Source organism: Acipenser ruthenus, chromosome 31 (assembly GCF_902713425.1).
Source record: "Acipenser ruthenus chromosome 31, fAciRut3.2 maternal haplotype, whole genome shotgun sequence".
In the NCBI taxonomy this organism is placed as follows: domain Eukaryota; kingdom Metazoa; phylum Chordata; class Actinopteri; order Acipenseriformes; family Acipenseridae; genus Acipenser; species Acipenser ruthenus.
In genome coordinates this window covers 2,961,089-2,981,905 of record NC_081219.1, presented here as the reverse complement: position 1 = coordinate 2,981,905, position 20,817 = coordinate 2,961,089, and the positions used below count along the sequence as shown (strand labels likewise).

General features: G+C 40.4%; 1 protein-coding gene across 1 annotated transcript; it reads left to right on the top strand.

The window, feature by feature from the left end:
• The first annotated feature begins 610 nt into the window (after positions 1-610).
• On the top strand, positions 611-18,963 carry LOC117964702 (uncharacterized). The gene is made up of 6 exons (XM_059005202.1): positions 611-848; positions 1,606-2,048; positions 2,411-2,648; positions 2,980-3,088; positions 17,088-17,191; positions 17,590-18,963. Exons 1-6 carry the CDS (start codon positions 611-613, stop codon positions 18,504-18,506), a joined length of 2,049 nt encoding a protein of 682 aa, XP_058861185.1. The 3' UTR covers positions 18,507-18,963.
• Positions 18,964-20,817: the final 1,854 nt, after the last annotated feature.

Sequence of the window (20,817 nt, the reverse complement as noted above, 5' to 3'; positions counted from 1 at the left end):
ATACTGTTAGATTTTTATTTCAACAAAACACTAAATAAACAGTGGCTCAAGGGCCAAAAACCAAATAAAAATGGCAGCAACTTGGCAGCGTTCTGTCCTGTCTAGTTTCTCTCTCTCTCTGGATTGTGGGACTCTGGGAGGGGCCTGTGAGCAAGGAGCAGTGAACTGCAAACTTTTTAGTTAGCTTGTGCACCCAGGGATGGGCTCCCACTCGGGCGGAACAGGGGGGCTGACTTGGAAGCACGGGTTCAGGTGTATACCTGACCCCGATGTCTCCATGGGGGATGTGTTGTTGGCGGTGGGAAAGTCAGTTGGGTTTGGAAATATTAAATCTGCCTCACGAATGAACAAAGCAATAGTTGTTTTCCTGAGTCAAGAAAATCTGGTCAGTAAAATTGTGGAAGAAGGGTTCGTTATAAATAGCAGGGGGGAGTTGATTTGGGGACCCATGGTTTCTCACGGCAGCAGCGGAGGGTCTCAGCCTTGTGCTACAGTGGGACAGAGCAGCCGGACAGAGTAGGGTGGTGAAGGTGATTCCCAGCCCACTGATCCCGCATTTCAAGCTCAGGTATTGGGTGGGTTCAGCGGAGGTGAATCTCTGTTGGCCCCAATGGCAGTACCTAGCTGTACAGGGGGAGTCGGCGGTGCCGGAGTTCAAGCTGGCTCTAATGGGGATCCTGTCCCGGGTGGCTCCTCTCAGCCCAGGGAGTCAGCGGCGGCGGAGCAGCCAGCAGAGGCAGAGGAATCGGTGGACGAGGAGGAGATGTCGCTACACAGGGAGGGCGAAGAGGAAGATGAAAATTTCTCCAACACCTCACAGCTCTCTGACATTTCGGCAAGCCAAACCGGTAAGGGCAAATTGTATACTATTAAAGAAATCAGCACTTTCCTTGATAAAACAAAGTGTAAGAGACAAATAGAGGTAAAATCCTTCTTCCCAGACCATAAATGTTTTCTATACTCTGTGTTTTCAAATGTTGTGCTCAGGAAAGCAACTTTAGCTGAATTTGATAAAATAAATAAATAAAAAAAAAGATTCAGACTGAAGAAGCACATGAGCTCAGTAAGGAAAATGTCAATCAAAATCAGCTGTCAGGGGCACATCAAAGCATCACATAAATAAATTCATTAGATGCAGTATCTCGCCCAACTGTATTTCCGATCATCACTTTGTATCTGCTACTATATCTTTACCCACCAAAACACATTAAAAATCATACTGGCACTTTAACACAAAACTACTGTTAGACAAACAGTTCACCAATTATTTTAAATTTATTTTGGGAGAACTGGAGAAAAGAAAAAATAAGTGCCAGTTTGAGACAGTGGTGGGATATCGGAAAGATCCAAATTAAAGTATTATGTCAGCAATACACCCAGAGTGTCACCGGATCAGTGGATGCAGTGGTCAGTGAGTTAGAGAGTTATATTGTGGAGTTTGAGAGGCAGCTGGGTGGCCAGCGCAGTGAGGAGGCATACAGGGGGCCTGCAGGAGAGACGGTAGTACCTGGCCAGCCTGCTGGAGGAGAAGGTGAAGGGCTCCCTGCTCAGAGCCCGTTTCACTGAGCTTAAAGACATAGACGCTCCCACAGCTGCCTTCTTCAGCCTGGAAAGTGGAGCACAAGCAGATGAGCTGTATGAGGCTGCCCTGCGGGATTGAGATCTCCAGCCCTGCGGAGCTCAGGCGTGTGGCAGTAGATTTCTACAGTGATCTATATAAGACTGAGAACTGTGACCTGGGAAAGATGGAGCGACTGCATCAGGGGCTCCCCAGTCTGAGTGAGGAGGAGTGGTGTGGGCTGGACACCCTGCTGACCCTTCAGGAGTTCACTGCTGCCGTCATGCATCTCTCCAACCAGAACGCGCCTGGGATCGATGGGCTGCAAGCTGAATTTTATAAATATTTCTGGGACTGTACTGGACAGGACATTTACAAGGTTCGTCAGGAGTGCAGCCGGGATGGAGATCTGCCTTTGAGCTGCCGCAGGGCAGGAATCACGCTGCTACCCAAGAAAGGAGACCTCTGCAACCTTAAGAACTGGCGCCCCGTCTCATTGTTGTGTTCAGATTACAAAATCTTTTCTAAGGCGCTGACAAATCGGCTGCAGACACAAATAGGATCAGTGGTGCATAAGGATCAATCCTTTTGTGTGCCAGAGCGATCCATAATTGATAATTGTTTTTAATAAGAGATCTTTTTAATGTGTCCAAACTTTTTAATATTGATATTGTTTTAATTTCAATTGACCAGGAAAAAGCTTTTGACAGAGTTGACCATGAGTATTTGTTTCATACAGTGAAGGCATTTGGTTTTGGCCCCGTTTTTATTTCTAATATTAGACTCCTGTATAAGAATGTTTTTAGCCTAGTGAAAGTAAATAATGATCTGAGTGTCCCTTTCCCTGTGCAGAGGGGGATACGGCAGGGCTGCTCCCTCTCAGGGATGCTCTACTCCCTCTCTATAGAGCCCTTCCTGCACCGGCTGAGGGAGAAGCTAACAGAGCTGGCTGTGCCCCCATATGCTGATGACGTTAATGTCTTCATTATTAATGACAGGGGCGTCGCTGTGCTGGAATCCTGCATAGAGAACTATGAAAAGGCCACCTCAGCTCAGGTCAACTGGGCAAAAAGTGCAGCTTTCCTGTCTGGTAGCTGGGAGGGAGTGACTCCCCCATCACTGCCCCCAGCGCTGACCTGGGAAAACACTGGGGTTAATATATTCTGAGTATTTTTTGGAAAAGAAGCGTTCATGCAACAGAACTGGGAGGGATTGCTGGATAAAGTGAAAGAGGCTGCAGAGCTGGCAGTGGCTCCTTTCAAGACTCTCATTTAGGGGGAAGGTACTTGTTATTAACAATCTGGTGGCATCTATGCTCTGGTACAGGCTGGTGTGTATGGACCATCCCCTGGATCTGTTAAATGAAATTCAGAAGTGTCTGGTCCAGTTTTTCTGGAGTGGGCATCACTGGCTGTGTCCAGCTGTCCTGTACCTCCCCCGTGAGGAGGGGGGGCAGGGGCTGATTGATATCTTCAGCAGGGTGGCAGTGTTCAGGCTGCAGGCTGCCCAGAAGCTGCTCTATGCCCCTGAGTTGAGCTGGAGAGGCCTGGATCACTTGCTCCTTGTGGCAGGATGGCTTTCAGTGGTGAGGTGTGGTGACGTCACGGACCAGGAAGCAACTGAACCAAAACAATGGATGGGCGGGTGAAACTGAACGCAACGGTGGTCAGCTGGATTTATTAAATAATTAAACAAAAACAACAGATTTAAACAAACAACAAAACAAAACAAAAAAGCGCATTGGCCAAACAAATAAACAGCAACAAATATATTTTAAATCTAGCAATTGTTTTTTCACTCGCTCTCCCATGTTCGCCCGTACTCTCCTCTGTACACTCAACCCCCGCAGCACGGACAGCTGCAGGTTCTTATACTCTGGTTAACTAGCTGTTAATTAACTTATTACCCCTCGGCCACAGTCTGCACGTGTTTGGTAAGGATGCGTGACTGTCAGCTAGTTAAATAATCAGTAGCTGATCAGCCACGCATCCTCACGGGGTTTTTAAAATATAAATACAAAATAATAACAAATACGCGGCGCTTTGACCTGCGCCGCAAACAAAAATACAAATAATAATAAATAAATACATAGGGGCAGGACACTCCGCCACACTCCTACACACAGCGGGAGGGCTGGGGCTCGACAAGCACCTGTTTTTAATACCCCTTGAACAGCTCAATGGTAGCGGGCTGGATAGTTTTTATAAATACCTGCTTAATGCATGGAGGACTTTTAAAAACAATAGATCAGAGGAGTCGCTGTGCACACAATGGGTTTTTGAAGACTCCCTGTTTTTTAATCCCATTTTTAAATGGAAGCGTTTTAATTCTGCACTTATGTCATCAGTGTTTTATAAAGCAGGTTTTACTAAGCTTGGCCAGCTGATTGAGTTTAGTCTATTTAAATGGAAAGCCAGCAGGGAGTTAGCTACAGCACTTCAGATTAAATCAGTGCGGTTTGTAGAAAAGATTTACAGACCTCTTTTATTCCAGCTATGTTCCAGTTCTTGACTAGTTTTTTATCAGAGCGCTCAGTTTCAGAGCAGGAGCCCCTGTTCCCCACAGTGCTGGTGCCAGAGGAGGAGTCACCTGGCAAAGTACTGCTGTTGTAGAAAGTGGCAGAGGTTGCTTTCCATATGGCAGAGAAAAAGCAGCTGTATGAAATGTGCATTAAAAAGCATCTCTATCATCAGCTGAAGGACCTGGGGGACCTGCAGTGGAGAGTGCTGCATGGAATTATAGCCTCAAACCGTACCTGATCTCTCTCTTACAGGGTAAAGAATTGGGCTGAAGTTCGAATAAACTTACCCCTCGTCTGACAACTTGCCAAAAGTGAGTTAGGTGCTCCTGGATTTTTTTTCTCGAAAGCCCTATTCATTATGAGTCAAATGAGGTGCTACACACGATGGTAGAGTCTGAGTAGAACCCAGGGTGATTTTTCTGGTCAGGGTCACTTTTATTATTATTATTTGTTTATTTAGCAGACGCCTTTATCCAAGGCGACTTACAGAGACTAGGGTGTGTGAACTAGGCATCAGCTGCAGAGTCACTTACAACTACGTCTCACCCGAAAGACGGAGCACAAGGAGGTTAAGTGACTGGCTCAGGGTCACACAATGAGTCAGTGGCTGAGGTGGGATTTGAACCGGGGATCTCCTGGTTACAACTCCTTTTTTTAACCACTGGACCACACAGCCACTTGTTCACTTTAGGTTAACCTTTGCCTAGTCACAGCTCGAAGGGGCAATTAAAAAAAAAAAAAAAGATTAGCATTTCTGAACTCAGCGGGCCCGAAACCCCCCAGGTGAATTTTTCTAGCAAAATCTGAGATGGTCGGGCAACAAAATGCCCCTTTTCTGTTTGAGTTGGCGTGGAATGACCCTATAACAAGTTTTTCTTTAAAAACTGCACATTACAGACATATGTAGCTAATGGAAGTGCAAAATAAAAAACACTGGTCTCCGAAATCAGAATAAAAACAATGCATTGTTTTGCTAATGCTGGTAAGATCCTTCTGTTTGTAAGGCATTATACCTTTAATCTGGAATATTCTCCAGAGCTTCAGTGCTCCAATATGGTTGGGCAATTTAATCAATAAAGCTTTTTGCACCACAGCATACTTATGTGCTGCTCCAATTAAGACACTAGTTCTGATTATGCTGACTCACAGATTACGATTTACAAAGCAGAGAAATGTCCAAACTACAGTTAGGGAATTCATTTGATTTCCACTACCTCTCTGGGGAAATGTTTCATTCATACTCCTTAACTGCATACTGTTGTGCCATAATTGATTTCCTTCTAATCGTTTAAAGGGCAACACAAAAAAATTGAATCAGTAAGAAGCATGTTGCGTGTGGTTGTATTTTATTATACATTCCCTTACTATTTCATGGTGTTTGGTTCAATCATTCTGAGTGGCGATGGGTTCGCTTGCTCCTGTATTGAGTTCTTATCATTTTTGTCTAGGTCTGCCTCGGCTGCTGCTTTGAGCTTGTCTTCCTTATTCCATTCAAACTGTGTGATGATGTGACCTCTCAACTCTGTATATTCATGTGGAGTAGTGCAGCCTCCTTACCTGGCATTAGCTTCTACGATGTCCACACTGAGACAGGTAATAACATCAGCTTCTCACAGATTGTATGGGGCTACTTTGCTTTTGAAATACAGAGAGAGTCTAAAGAACCTTAAGAAAAATAGAGCCACAATGTACCCCACCCCATCCCCATAATCTCACTTATGGATGGGGCTTACAGAGTTGTGAAGAGTCCAAGTTGTATTGATGATAAAAGCTATCAATTACTTATAATATAATTTGTAACCTAAGTCTAGATTTATTTTAAGAGGAGCTGCAAGAAACAGACAGCTTTTTATAGGTACCTGATGATCTAAGTTCGGGTTCAGCAAGTCCGGTCATTGCTGATGCTATTGATCCTCCTCCCCATCTTACACTTTACTTCACCCTGCCAGTAACTGCAGAGGAAAACACTATGTCACCTGAGATGAGGAGGTTCATCAGCTGCAGCTCCATAAACACTCCCTGCAGATTACTTTGGAACGATTGCATTTCACTGTGTCCCACGAGCTGGGGTGTGCCTGTAAAAGCAATGGGATAAATCTCATCAACTTTGTGAAAAGAAAGACTTCCTCTGTACTAAAAACACCATTATCACAATTGTTTTTGATAAAGCAGCACAGGACCTCATTACAATTTGAAATGTTAGATAAGGAGACACAATTGATTAATCCTATTGAGAGTACGTAGCTTAGCTTTGGGACTTGGATATTATCAAATGGAAATTAAGTTAAATCAATAGCAGTGTGGCTCTGTTTATAGTGTTGTTGCAGTGTGACTGTTAATAGTGTTGTTGCAGCTCTGTTAATAGTGTTGTTGCAGTGTGACTCTGTTAATAGTGTTGTTGCAGCTCTGTTAATAGTGTTGTTGCAGTGTGACTCTGTTAATAGTGTTGTTTCAGTGTGACTGTTAATAGTGGTGTTGCAGTGTGGCTCTGTTAATAGTGGTGTTGCAGTGTGGCTCTGTTAATAGTGGTGTTGCAGTGTGGCTCTGTTAATAGTGGTGTTGCAGTGTGGCTCTGTTAATAGTGTTGTTGCAGTGTGACTCTGTTAATAGTGTTGTTGCAGCTCTGTTAATAGTGTTGTTGCAGTGTGACTGTTAATAGTGTTGTTGCAGTGTGATTGTTAATAGTGTTGTTGCAGTGTGACTCTGTTAATAGTGTTGTTGCAGTGTGGCTCTGTTAATAGTGGTGTTGCAGTGTGGCTCTGTTAATAGTGTTGTTGCAGTGTGACTGTTAATAGTGTTGTTGCAGTGTGACTGTTAATAGTGGTGTTGCAGTGTGGCTCTGTTAATAGTGGTGTTGCAGTGTGACTGTTAATAGTGGTGTTGCCGTGTGACTGTTAATAGTGTTGTTGCAGTGTGGCTCTGTTAATAGTGTTGTTGCAGTGTGGCTCTGTTAATAGTGTTGTTGCAGTGTGACTGTTAATAGTGTTGTTGCAGTGTGGCTCTGTTAATAGTGTTGTTGCAGTGTGACTCTGTTAATAGTGTTGTTGCAGTGTGATTGTTAATAGTGTTGTTGCAGTGTGATTGTTAATAGTGTTGTTGCAGTGTGACTCTGTTAATAGTGTTGTTGCAGTGTGACTCTGTTAATAGTGTTGTTGCAGTGTGGCTCTGTTAATAGTGGTGTTGCAGTGTGGCTCTGTTAATAGTGTTGTTGCAGTGTGACTGTTAATAGTGTTGTTGCAGTGTGGCTCTGTTAATAGTGTTGTTGCAGTGTGACTCTGTTAATAGTGTTGTTGCAGTGTGATTGTTAATAGTGTTGTTGCAGTGTGATTGTTAATAGTGTTGTTGCAGTGTGACTCTGTTAATAGTGTTGTTGCAGTGTGGCTCTGTTAATAGTGTTGTTGCAGTGTGACTCTGTTAATAGTGTTGTTGCAGTGTGATTGTTAATAGTGTTGTTGCAGTGTGATTGTTAATAGTGTTGTTGCAGTGTGATTGTTAATAGTGTTGTTGCAGTGTGGCTCTGTTAATAGTGTTGTTGCAGTGTGGCTCTGTTAATAGTGTTGTTGCAGTGTGGCTCTGTTAATAGTGTTGTTGCAGTGTGACTCTGTTAATAGTGTTGTTGCAGTGTGACTGTTAATAGTGTTGTTGCAGTGTGATTGTTAATAGTGTTGTTGCAGTGTGGCTCTGTTAATAGTGTTGTTGCAGTGTGACTCTGTTAATAGTGTTGTTGCAGTGTGACTGTTAATAGTGTTGTTGCAGTGTGACTCTGTTAATAGTGTTGTTGCAGTGTGATTGTTAATAGTGTTGTTGCAGTGTGACTCTGTTAATAGAGTTGTTGCAGTGTGATTGTTAATAGTGTTGTTGCAGTGTGACTCTGTTAATAGTGTTGTTGCAGTGTGATTGTTAATAGTGTTGTTGCAGTGTGATTGTTAATAGTGTTGTTGCAGTGTGACTCTGTTAATAGTGTTGTTGCAGTGTGATTGTTAATAGTGTTGTTGCAGTGTGATTGTTAATAGTGTTGTTGCAGTGTGATTGTTAATAGTGTTGTTGCAGTGTGGCTCTGTTAATAGTGCTGTTGTTTGCAGGAGGAGAGAGTGTCAGTAAACTCATTTTAAAAGAGTTCTAGGCAGTGTGGAGCTGATTCCATATTTATAATAGTGTAAAACCTGAGAAGAAGTTAAAACATGAGACGATTTTTTAAAAGCTTGTTGACAAATCTTATATGAGGTATTTCCAAATAACGCAGTAAGTGAACACAAAATGAGGAGACTCAGCCAGCCAGCCAGCCAGCCTCTCTCTCTCTCTCTCTCTCTCTTAGGGCTGCTCCGATTAACAGATTAATCGGGCTGATTGATCAACTAATGAATTGATAAAAGATTAATATTTTCAAAATGTAATCGACCAGATTTTTTTTTTTTTTTTTTCACGTTATAAAATGTCACATCTGCCCTGACCTCTTACCCGCCCTGATCAAAGTTTCATCAACGTCAGTCGTGTGAACAGCGCCAACGCAAAAGGCAAGTGTGTTTACAATTTTTTTTTTTAAAAGAGAGATTTTCCTTTTTCACTGCTGGAAAGGTCGTTAATAGGAATCAAATAGCCCACGATTTCAGACTTGGTAAGAGTGCTGCTGTGACAGATATAGAAAAGTCGATGAAAAAAAAAAGTTTGCATCGAACGGGTGCTGACATTCTTTGGAAGTAAACAGCGAAACGCTCCAACACATTGTGCAAATACAAGTAGAGTTGTTTGCAATTTAACTTCTGTGTTCTACTTTTCAGTTTTAGTCTTTTCAATTATTTGAGCAAATGAAAACAACCTGTTTTTTATTTGTTTATTTTATTGTAAACCCACAATGCACTTGTAAATTACCTGACAATAATGCAAATCTGCAGTGCACTAATAGGCCTACTGAGTGTCTTTCTAAACAATGGGTTTATATTTAAACAAATATCTTTTCAGTGCTGAAACGGGAGTTACTAGGAATAAAATAGCACAAGATTTCGGAATTACAATGCGCCGCTGTGACAGATTAAAAAAAAAAAGTAAGGTATACATTTATATATAGTATATAAAGAAAGTTTGCATTGGATGCCGACAGTTTCTTTGGATACAAACGACGAAATGCTCCAACGCATTAATGTAAGTGCACAATGTAATGTCTGTGTTCTACTTATATTCTATTAATGTCTAGTATTTATTTATTTATTAATTTATTTATTTAAAAAAAATATTACTGTGCAGGACCGGCTTAAAGACTGTTACCTTTATTTTAAAATGTGCACCAATTAATCAACTAATGCCCATAAATTACCCAATCAAATATTTTCATCGAGTGACAGCCCATATATATATATATATATATATATATATATATATATATATATATATATATATATGACAGACAGAGTGGTTGAGAGCAAAAACTACTAAGAGTAGCGTCATTTGAAGTGTGGCTTTAAATGATTTCCTACCAATGTTGCCAGCATTGAAACAATATCCATTGAAATTTATTCTTCAGCATTTCTATAGGGCAATTTCCCACTTTACAGCTTTCCACCCCATCTTTATTTATTGATATTGGCAAACGCAGTGTAGATTTGATAGTTGGCTTTTTATTTCTGTACAGAATGAAACGCATGTTTTGCATGTCTGTAATTGACTAAACTGGAATTTGCTTGAGATTTGTTTTTCTCATGTGATACTGTTCTATAATTACTGATATAATAAAGTTGTTTAGCTAACTTGCTTTTACGTTAGCCTCTATTTGTTTTATAGCACTGTACTGTATGTTCAGTGGTATAATAGAGTACACATTAGATGACAGTAATTGCAGTATGGATTGCAAATGGAAGAATCCTGCTGAGATTCTTATCAGCATGTCTTTGCCCAAACCGACTAAGTGGCACAGGCCTTACACAACAGAATCGCAAGTCTCTTTTAGTAATCACTTTGCCATTTGCCTAGTCTCTGGTGTGGATAAGCTGTCAGTAAAATAATAGGTTTCATTGACAAAGAGGCAGTACTGGAGTTTCTCCATTGTCTAGAAATAATACCCAGCATAATGCACTTTCAGACAGCAGTGATTCAGGAGAGTGGTCGCTGTAGACAGTGTATACAATTGTGCTTAGCTGGTAAGTAAGCAATTACCAAAGATCAGGTATCTGTGCATCAATTAAAGCAGCATGTGCCGAGCTGTGTGGTGACTCAGTTAAACCCTTTGTGGACCTTCTGTCTGATTCACCTAAGCACACAGTATTTTACAAGTGTTTGAGCACCTCTGCTTGTTCTAGATAATGCAGCAGGCTGTGTACTATAAGAAACTAGACCCTATGTGATATTTTTGAAATGTCGTTGATGCAGACAGTCATATGCAAGGTCTGGTATGTTAATTAATAGTTGCGGAGGGGAGTGGTAAATATTTGTACCAGTGATGATTATTGTGTATGAAAAGGAAATATATAAATCCATTTGATTTTAGCATATTTTTTTCTTTTTACAGTATATCTAGTTGTTAATTTACTTTGAATATTGAAACTATATAGAAATAAACCATGTTCCACAAATGAATCGTTGTATTCTGCACAGTGTATACTGCACAGGAAAGACGACGTTGCATATCCCATTTCATCAGTGCTGCGTCTTGTGTTCACGATCATTTTGAAATAAACCATGTTCCACAAATGAATCGTTGTATTCTGCACAGTGTATACTGCACAGGAAAGACGACGTTACATATCCCATTTCATCAGTGCTGCGTCTTGTGTTCACGATCATTTTGAAATAAACCATGTTCCACAAATGAATCGTTGTATTCTGCACAGTGTATACTGCACAGGAAAGACGACGTTGCATATCCCATTTCATCAGTGCTGCGTCTTGTGTTCACGATCATTTTGAAATAAACCATGTTCCACAAATGAATCGTTGTATTCTACACAGTGTATACTGCACAGGAAAGACGACGTTGCATATCCCATTTCATCAGTGCTGCGTCTTGTGTTCACGATCATTTTGAAATAAACCATGTTCCACAAATGAATCGTTGTATTCTGCACAGTGTATACTGCACAGGAAAGACGACGTTGCATATCCCATTTCATCAGTGCTGCGTCTTGTGTTCACGATCATTTTGAAATAAACCATGTTCCACAAATGAATCGTTGTATTCTGCACAGTGTATACTGCACAGGAAAGACGACGTTGCATATCCCATTTCATCAGTGCTGCGTCTTGTGTTCACGATCATTTTGAAATAAACCATGTTCCACAAATGAATCGTTGTATTCTGCACAGTGTATACTGCACAGGAAAGACGACGTTGCATATCCCATTTCATCAGTGCTGCGTCTTGTGTTCACGATCATTTTGAAATAAACCATGTTCCACAAATGAATCGTTGTATTCTGCACAGTGTATACTGCACAGGAAAGACGACGTTGCATATCCCATTTCATCAGTGCTGCGTCTTGTGTTCACGATCATTTTGTAGCAAGGTGTTGTGCGTACTCAATGAAATCGCTTTGTGTGCAGTGCGTGGCTGCCTTCAGATTTCGGGGTTGATTTGATCAACCTAAACTGCTTGATGTAAGCCCCAGGTAGATTGTATTTTACCTTTACTGGGTAATCACCTTAGTTTGCACCAACCACCTACCCGTGGGTTTCCCGGGAGTGCCCTTAATAATGGTTGATGCTATCCAAGAAGACTCCCCAGTGCAGAAAATGCTTTTAGACAATGTATCCCGACACGGCTCTGGTCGAGCTAAGCAATCTAATCAACCCCATAGGGCACTGCATACTGTCCAGAGGTATTTCAGTTACCAATAAATATCAGTCCCCAAGACAGTAAAAGCAACATCTACAGCACTTACTCAATGCTTTACAACACCAGGGGTATACAGTGTTCCTATGTCTACACACATTTAACAGTGATTTTTAGCACCTTTATTTTGTTAATCCTTTGCTATTCTGCACTGTTACATTATTGTGAAGCTACTTCAGGCCACTCCATATACAGTACAGTATGTTTAAAGACCTTTTTTCAATTTTAACAGATTTTTTAACATGTTTTTTTCTTCCATACTTTCACCGATAAGAATATCAGATACCTAAATTAAACTGTCATTTGAGACGACCTTAGTCACACTTTTTTGTTTCTAAATAAATAAAAATAATTAAATCCCATAACATTATAATTGCATGTTAAATACATAATTTAAAATGAACGTTTTTTTTATTTCTACATGAAATGAAAAATAATCAAATCACTTGTTATCACAAGGCAAGGCACCTGCGATGTTGACGCGCCAACTTTCATTGCAGCAGCAGCTTGAGAAACCAGGAGACTCCAGCTCCTTCAAGCATTCAACATGAGTTACGCAATTTACACAAGTCTCAGCGTAATCACGTACTCGCTTCACTGTGCTATGAGAACCTGTCTTGCTCTGAAAAGCGATCTCCATTCATCATTTGAAAATATTGTATAGCAATTAAACGAAGTGACGTTGCAATTAAATGACATCAATAGCATTGGGAAGAACTGTCTCCCAGAGTTGTATCCCATGTAAGCAGAAATCCCGATTTATTAGTGTCCCATTTAAGCAGAAATTCTGATTTATCAGTATCCCGATTAGGCGGCACTGACTGTACATGTGTTTTAAAAGAAAATCTCTGTTTGCAAGTCATGCTTTCAGTTAGTGTTGCACTTGCCTGGTCACCTGCAGGGTGAAATTGTCCCCACCTCTTCATTTACTTCTTTCCTGTCATAAACCAATAAGCTGCTTCCCCTAATTACTGACATGCTTTCAGCCAGTAACATGCTTTGACCCAGAAGACACTGCTGAGGTGACCAGGAAGTACAAATGTAACAGATGTCCTGATAATAAAGTATATAACGAAAGATAAAGACCTTACTCTAACCTAGATGTCATGTTTTAAAATAATAATAAAAAAATGCTATAACATGTATTTCATTTTAAAATTACACATTTAATGTAGCTCATAAAAATGCAAAACAGGTATGCGTCATATAATTATTTTGTTAGCTACAACTGCTTTGAATTGGCACAGGATCCCTTGTCCAGCTCTTGGTATATGGATACTGGTTATTTACAGAAGCAGAACTCTCAACTGTAAGAATGAAAGAGCTGCTTGTGTGACATTTTTTGGTGGGCCTCCCAATCACTGAACCTGTGACGCTGGGAAGGCGACAGCCTCAGCAGGGTAATGCAAACTCAGCAGCACCGCTTGTTTTGTATATACAGTGATTAATAACCTCCGCTATACAGTGCAGGGTAGCCTCCAGCCTTTACCTTCACTCTGCCATAATGACAGAGAACCATAGCGTAGAGAAAAAAAGAGAAAAACTGTGGCTCTTGTCAACATGGCATAACATGAAATAAATATAGCTATAATAAGCACTAAGTCTCCAGTGATAGGTCATACAGCGAGTTAATAGACAAACAAAGCTAATACATGAACAAATCTGTTACATTCACCTGCTTTGGTTGGAGGCTCTTCGTCTGCATTCATTAGCATGGCTGTTTATGAACTTCAGTCTGATTAATTCTACATGGTGGGCTATATGCATGTCCAAAAACGTTTCTACATACCACCACTCATTCACACTGAAAAGGGTTGTAATTTAGTAGCATGTATTTTTTATAGAACCCCCTTATTTTTTCTAAATTGTTAATTAATCCCTTACTCCTTCTAGTCATGCTTGAACTTTCCCTTGACAGACAACTTAGTATCCAATTACCTCCTCCTGACTAACAATCCTAGTATCATCACTGGTAATCTACCTATATTTAAGTTACAGTATAACTTGGGACAGATCAAGTGTACGAGGAAATAAACCAGCTCCCGACTGGATAGACATTGTACAGGGATGTTTATACTAGCGGAGGGTACGGTTTTTCTGAGCTGAAGACAACCAGTCACAATGTTAATACAATGACGTGTACACTGGTTTATCGCAGGATATACCCATTCTACACTCACTCGGTATATCACAGGATATACAGACTCGGAATCCCTGTACAACTACCGCTAAGCGCTGTATAATTATATTTAGGATCTATAGGTTTTATTATTGTGACTCACTTTACTATTTTCAGCTAACTGAGTGTGTGTCTAATGTACCATAATAAAGACAATCAAGATACATTGCGGTCTACGTATTTCAATCATCTAAACAGTTTCTGTTAAGTAATACTGCTTCTATGTGGATCTATAAATCCTCTCTAGGGTAAAATCACTTCCGGATTCATTAAACAGTTAAAGAGCAGCAGTCATTAAAATCACAATGTATCTTGTGTTCAGCTTGCTGGTGTTGTGTCTGTAGTTCTCTATAGGGATGTAGCAGAGATGCCAAGTGCTACGATTTTGCCGTAGCAGCTACTATTTTGGAGGGTAAAATACGGTGCTGCGACGAAGGGTTTGATACTACGAAAAAAAAATATATATATATATATACACGTTATGTAACGTTATATATAAAAATATATACGTATAGCCTATAAATATACATACAAACCATTGTTTCAACAGGCTACCATGTGTGTGTTTTCCTGTCTATTTATATATACATATTATTCTTAATAATATATTTCACTGGCATTTTACCTAACGTACTAGTAGCGGTGAGCCGGGTTGCTTAGCAACCGGTGTAGGGGGTGCTAGAGGAACTGCCGCGCAAATGTTGCCGTATACAATCGTTCAGGTTTCATCACCAGCCAGATATAAAAAAATGTCCTACTCTCCTCCGTCTAATAGAAGTCGACTATCCTGCCAGAAATATAGACAGGAATACACTACAGAATGGCCTTTTATTAAAACAAGACAAATCTCTGACTCGCATGCCTACTGTGAATTGCCGGACTGACTTCTCAGTGAAACACGGTGGACGTCACGATTGCATCGTTCATGTAGGTACAAAAAAACATCAACAATTTGCAAAATCTATTGGAAATCATAAATCTATGCGTGAATTTGTAGTGAGTACAGGCGAAGATAATGCAGTGATAAAGGCAGAGACACTTTTTGCAAACTTTATTGTTGAGCAAAATCTTCCAATTGCTGTTTCGGATCATATCGGTCCACTTTGCAAAGCTGCATTTCCAGACTCGAAAATCTCCAACAAATACGGATCAGGCCGCACAAAAAACACTGCCATAATCGAAACCCTTTCAAATGACACGTCAAAGTCTTTCGCCTTGGAATTATCGCTGGGTTATTTTTTATTGAGCACGAACGGCAGCAGTGACACAACAACCAGTCAACTGTATCCAGTTGTAGTGAGATATTATGACGGGTCTCTTGGAAAAATCGTCACGCAATTACTATCACTACCAGCAATGCAAGAAGTTTCGAGTACTGGAGAGAACATATTTAATTTACTCAACAGAAATTTGGAGAAATTTAACATCCCATGGCAACGATGTGTGAGCTTCTGTTGTGATAATGCCTCTGTTATGGTTGGAGTTCACAAAGGGGTTGCAGCCTTTGTGCGCAAGGAAAATGAAAATGTATATGTACAGGGATGTCCTTGCCACTTGGTACATCTTGCAGCCCAGTATGCAGCTGCAAAACTACCACTATCAGTGGAAGATCTGTTGATTGACTTGTATTATTATTTCGACAAAAGCAGCAAGAGAAATAAACAACTAAAACAGTTACAGCAGCTCTGTGACATCGAAACCAGAGGAATCATCAAGCATGTAAATACAAGGTAGGTGTGACAGGAGTGAAAGGAGTCCCTCTTGTAATTTGCCCTCCCGACTACTGGCAGCGCTGTGCAGGAAGGACCGAGACACAGGAGAATGGCTGAGTCATGGTTGGGGCAGAAGCCACAGTGGGGGCGGCCATCTTAACTTGGGGCAGGACCTCATGGTTGAGCCCCATTATTGCAATCAGCTGTGCTGCGCTCGACGATTGGCTGAGGTGGGGCAGTGCACTGATTGTAGGGGCAGGGCTCGGCACTATTTAGGCTGTGGGGTTCTGCCATTTGGTCTCCCTATCCTGGACTGAGACAGTTGTGCTGCGTGAGCTCTGTGAGTTTTGTTCTTTTGTTTGGTTTACGTATATTCAGACTGAGGATTCCCAGACCGGCTGCCTTCGAGTCTGGATTTTCCCTGAGATCCTGGGAAGCTGCAGGAATTACTTGTCCTGTTGTGTTGAAGAGGGAGCCCGAGCCACCTGCTTGTTGTGGATCATTGGAAAACCCTGTGGCAGTGTTTCTCTTTTGTTTGGACTATTTGTTTTTCATTTCAAGCCTCTGCTTACCATAGCTGGTAACAGAGGCAGTTTCTTGTGGGAGTTATAAATAAAAAAACCAACCCCAACTACGTGCTTCCTGTCTCCATCACTTCTGTATCGCATCACTTCCTCCCATAACCCACCACAGTAGGCTACCCTTTTTATTAATTAGAATGAGTCATTCTTGATAATACTACCATAGCAATTAATCCATTTTTTAAATCATTATTTCCATTATTAATGATTCAACAAAAATTTAACATTGATGGTTGTTGACTGTGTGGCTTAGAATTTATTGTGTTGCTTAGAATTTATTTGTACATTGTGTATTTTTGAAATGTAAGCCTTAACCAAATTACTAAATAATATGTATTATTTGAATGATTGTCAGTGTCCTGCTTTTTAAAAAATATTTATTTTCTATCTAGTTATTGTTATTTATTCATTTATCCAAGTATAACATTCCAGTCAGTTCTGACAATATGAAAAATGTAATAAATATGCTTATTTTAAGAACTATTAGCTAAATTGTAGAAAAGTACCTGATCAAGGACAAAACCTTCTACTGTCTGCATCAGTAAAGAAAGTGTGAAATACAGTTCCCATTCATGTTCACAGATGACACCTGTAATTTGATCCCTGATGGAATTTGCCTTTTTTTGTAAATGTTCAATTAACAATATTGTAACAGTAATATATAATGTTTTTCCACAATGTTTGAGAAATTAAACTTCTTCTCTTTTTACTTTGAAGGTGGTTGAGTGTTGGCAAATGTCTTGACAGGCTATTGGAACAGTGGCCTGCTCTACTAAAGTTCTTCACAAGCAAAGAGAGTCCTTCATCTTCTGTCACTAAAGGTATACAATACACACAAACATATCCTTTATGTAGGTATGTATAGGTATAACCAAACAAACAATTGTGGTATTAAATGTGTTCTTTGTAGAATTTGTATAAGTATGATTTGTTTAGTAATTACTCTACTAGTAAGGGACTTATTCTGTGTAATCTTTTCATTCATCTTATTGCTTGTAATAGTGGTGCAGTACCTTAATTTTAACTCTGGTGATCTTGTTTATGTGGCATGTGGGAAGCTTTTGCTCCAGCTTGCTCTCTTTCAACAGCTTATATACTTGTATAAGATCTGAAATGAATCTGTTAATTTTAATATCTATTTATCAATCTATCTACACTTCAGCAAAAGTATATTATAGCTGTATTCACTGAGGTTTACAACTGTATTTTCTATTTTTAGGCTCCAGTGGGGCACACGCTGGCGGACCAGATAAAAAAGCACAGCCTCATAGTGACAGACCACATGAAAGAGCACAGTCTAGCAGTGCACAACAGCCTACTGTAACAGCACAGCTTAAACAGAGTCAGGTTCATAAGAAGCCTGGTCCCAAGCAGATGCCTTCTATAAGTGGGAAGTTGGTTCACACTTCAATACCTACAAAGCAAAAGTTTTGTAGTAAAGAGTCTTCAGCCAAAGCCCAAGAAGGACACTGTCAGAAGTTGAAGAGGCCTAGTTCAGATTCACAGAAGAAATCCCTCTCCACATCTGGAAAAACCAAACCAAGAGAGAGCATGCCATTATCAACTAAACAGGATATAATCAAGTCTTGCTTTGAGAGAGCATCCACAAAGTTGTATTGCTTATTTCTACAAGCAAGTATTCCAGCATTTGATAAACTCAATCTCCTGTTGCAAAGTGATAAGCCTAATATCCATGTCCTTGGCAGGGAATTACAAGCCATTTATACAGATCTTCTCTGCAAGTTTAAGCCAGCTGTATTGGTAGCAGCCTCTAGTGTGTACACAGTAGATTTTAGAAGTCTCAACAACCAGAAATCTGAGAATGACCTGGTGATTGGAACAAAGACCAGACAATATCTGCACGCCTGCATTGCTGATAAATCACTGCAACATGAAGATGTTAAGCTCTTCTACTCTTCTGCAAAGGCATACTTTTCAGAGGCATGCACATACATGCAGAAGAAATTTCCTCTTCAGGATGAACTGCTTAGGAATGCCCAAGTGGCAGACATCAGTCAGCGGGAGAAGGTGTCATTTGACTGTGCCCTTAATTTTGTGGACAGATTTGGGCTTGTCAAAGAAGATGAACTGGAGTCCCAGTTCTTCAGAGGACAATTTGTCAGCAGACAGGGCTGATGTAGCATGGAATATGATTGGACAATTGAAAAATTGTACAACACAGAAATCCAGTTTCAGTGTGCTGGTGAAGGTCATGCTGGTGATCCTAACCATTCCTCACAGTAATGCAGATAGTGAGAGGGTGTTTAGTATCGTTCGCAAGAATCGTACAGCGTTTTGGCCAAATTTATCTGATAGGACCCTGGAGGCACTGCTTGTCCAGAAGCTCCACATCCTTGCACGTGGCAGTGTGTGCTACAAGATGGTGTTTGGCTGTGATCTGCTTAAAAAATGCAAACAAGCTACCAATAAAAAAATAAGTGGAATTTAATACCTGAACTACATTAATACAGTAAATACCAACGTACAGATCAGGAGGTCCTTAACTTTTTTTTTTTTTTTTTTTTATAAACGACTTTTAAGTTGGAAATGTTAAAAGTTTGTAATGAAGCAAATTGTACCAATGTTTGTGTATACCAATGCAATAGATTAATGTCTGTTGCATGGAAGAGTATTTGAAATGCATTTGGTATACTCAATTGCATTTCAAATTTTCCATACAACAGACATTTAATTAAATTGAAATCCAAAGTACTTGTAATACAAATATCAAGTGAATTGCAAATAATTCAAAATAAATACAAATTGTTAAATCTTTCTTGAGATGTTATTTTTGATAAAGTTTGGAGGTTGAATATTTCAGTCCAGAATTGATTCTTCCTTAGGTGAGCACCTAGCAGCACCTGATCATGAAAAAAAAATACCGCCTCGCTGCGCTCACCAAGTAATCTTTTTACTGGTCAGGTGCTACTATTTTTTACAGCAAGTGCTACTATTTTCCACTTTCAGAACTTGGCATCTCTGATGTAGGTGCAGCTGCGGATGCTTAGTGCAGTGCACTACCACATGCTGCAAAAGATTGAAATCTGGGATTCTTCTGTGTCATCAGGAATTCCAGGGACACTGACCTCAAACCTGGAGCTATCCAGGGAAAACTAGTACACCTGGCAGTAGCAATTCCAAAGAGGGGTAAACTCAGATTATATATTTTAAAGAAGTTCGTTATTAGAGAAAAATACTAATTTACTGTGAGTGTGAAGAAGAATTGGGGGACGACAACTTGATCTTGAAAAGACAAACTTAACCCTAGCCATTTGCACATCACAGATAACAGGACCAGAGGACCCAGTTAGAAATGAAGTGGAGACCTGTGAATGTGTGGGTGGCAGTGCGTAGGTGTAGGGGTGATGCAGGTGCTCCAGACAACGACAAACACAAAGTTCACTGTTCAAATTCTTTTATTTTCTTTTTAATGGTCACTTTGACCATATGAAATAATAATGCTGGCGCTACCCAACTATGAGTATTGCCAGTGTATAAACCAAGGGGTTGCAGTCCCGAAATAATAATACAAAACACAGACACACAACACAGACACAGACACGTCTCCTGGCAGTGCGTGCTCTAGGTGCAGGTGCAGTGATTTAAACAGTGGTGCTTGTTTGTATACAGGTGCGGTGCAGTCCGGACTTATCGCTGGCTTGAAACGGCAGCTCCCGGATTCGTATTAGCCGTCTGGCAAAGACAAATATACAGAGTTACAAAACAAACAAAAACAGTTCACTCACGATGTCACAGTCCTCGTTTCCTCTCATTAACCACAACAAAGTGACCGATTACGGAAAAGGAACCGATTACTGATTACTGAAACTTCTCTCTCCGTATGAGGGCAATGACTCCTTGTATCGGTGTCTTAGGAAATAAGTTGATCAGGAAATAAGTTGATCAAGCTCTAGAATTTAACCCTTTGTGGACCATTTATTCAGCGCGTCTCGGGCGCGTCGGGTCCAATTTATTTTCACACGCTCTGTTTATTTTAGACACACTGTTTAAAATATTTTTTTTCACAGTAAAACAGGTTTAAAAGGCACTGCATATCAACAGGACACTCAGTACTGCATCTCCAGCCCTGCCCCACCCCTTGCTCGCTGTATTTCACATACCTCTTCATAGTCGTGTATACCGATAAATCATCTCCTGATCAACCGATAAATCATCTCCTGATCACTCGTTTTATCACCAAACTCCTCAATAATGCGATCAAAGTCATTATTTTATTACTATAACATCTCAAAAAGCTCTGCAAATGTCAGTGATATTCTTTGAGCGCTGGATGCACAAGTAGCTATCTTGTTTCTTTATGTCCATGTTATCTCTGTGGTGCCGGGGCTATGTGTATTGCTCAGATCCGCCCCTTTTTTTCGGCTCCTATCGGTCTCACTTGGCCATTGAATGGTTTTCTCTGGAGAAAAAACGACTAGAGACCTGT

Bases quoted from the DNA above. Each gene is read 5' to 3' on its own strand.
- LOC117964702 (XM_059005202.1), top strand. From the start codon at position 611: ATGGCAGTACCTAGCTGTACAGGGGGAGTCGGCGGTGCCGGAGTTCAA. The intron at 849-1,605 runs GTAAGGGCAAAT...TGCCTTCTTCAG, and splicing joins CATTTCGGCAAGCCAAACCG to CCTGGAAAGTGGAGCACAAG. The intron at 2,049-2,410 runs GTCTCATTGTTG...TTCCCTGTGCAG, and splicing joins ACCTTAAGAACTGGCGCCCC to AGGGGGATACGGCAGGGCTG.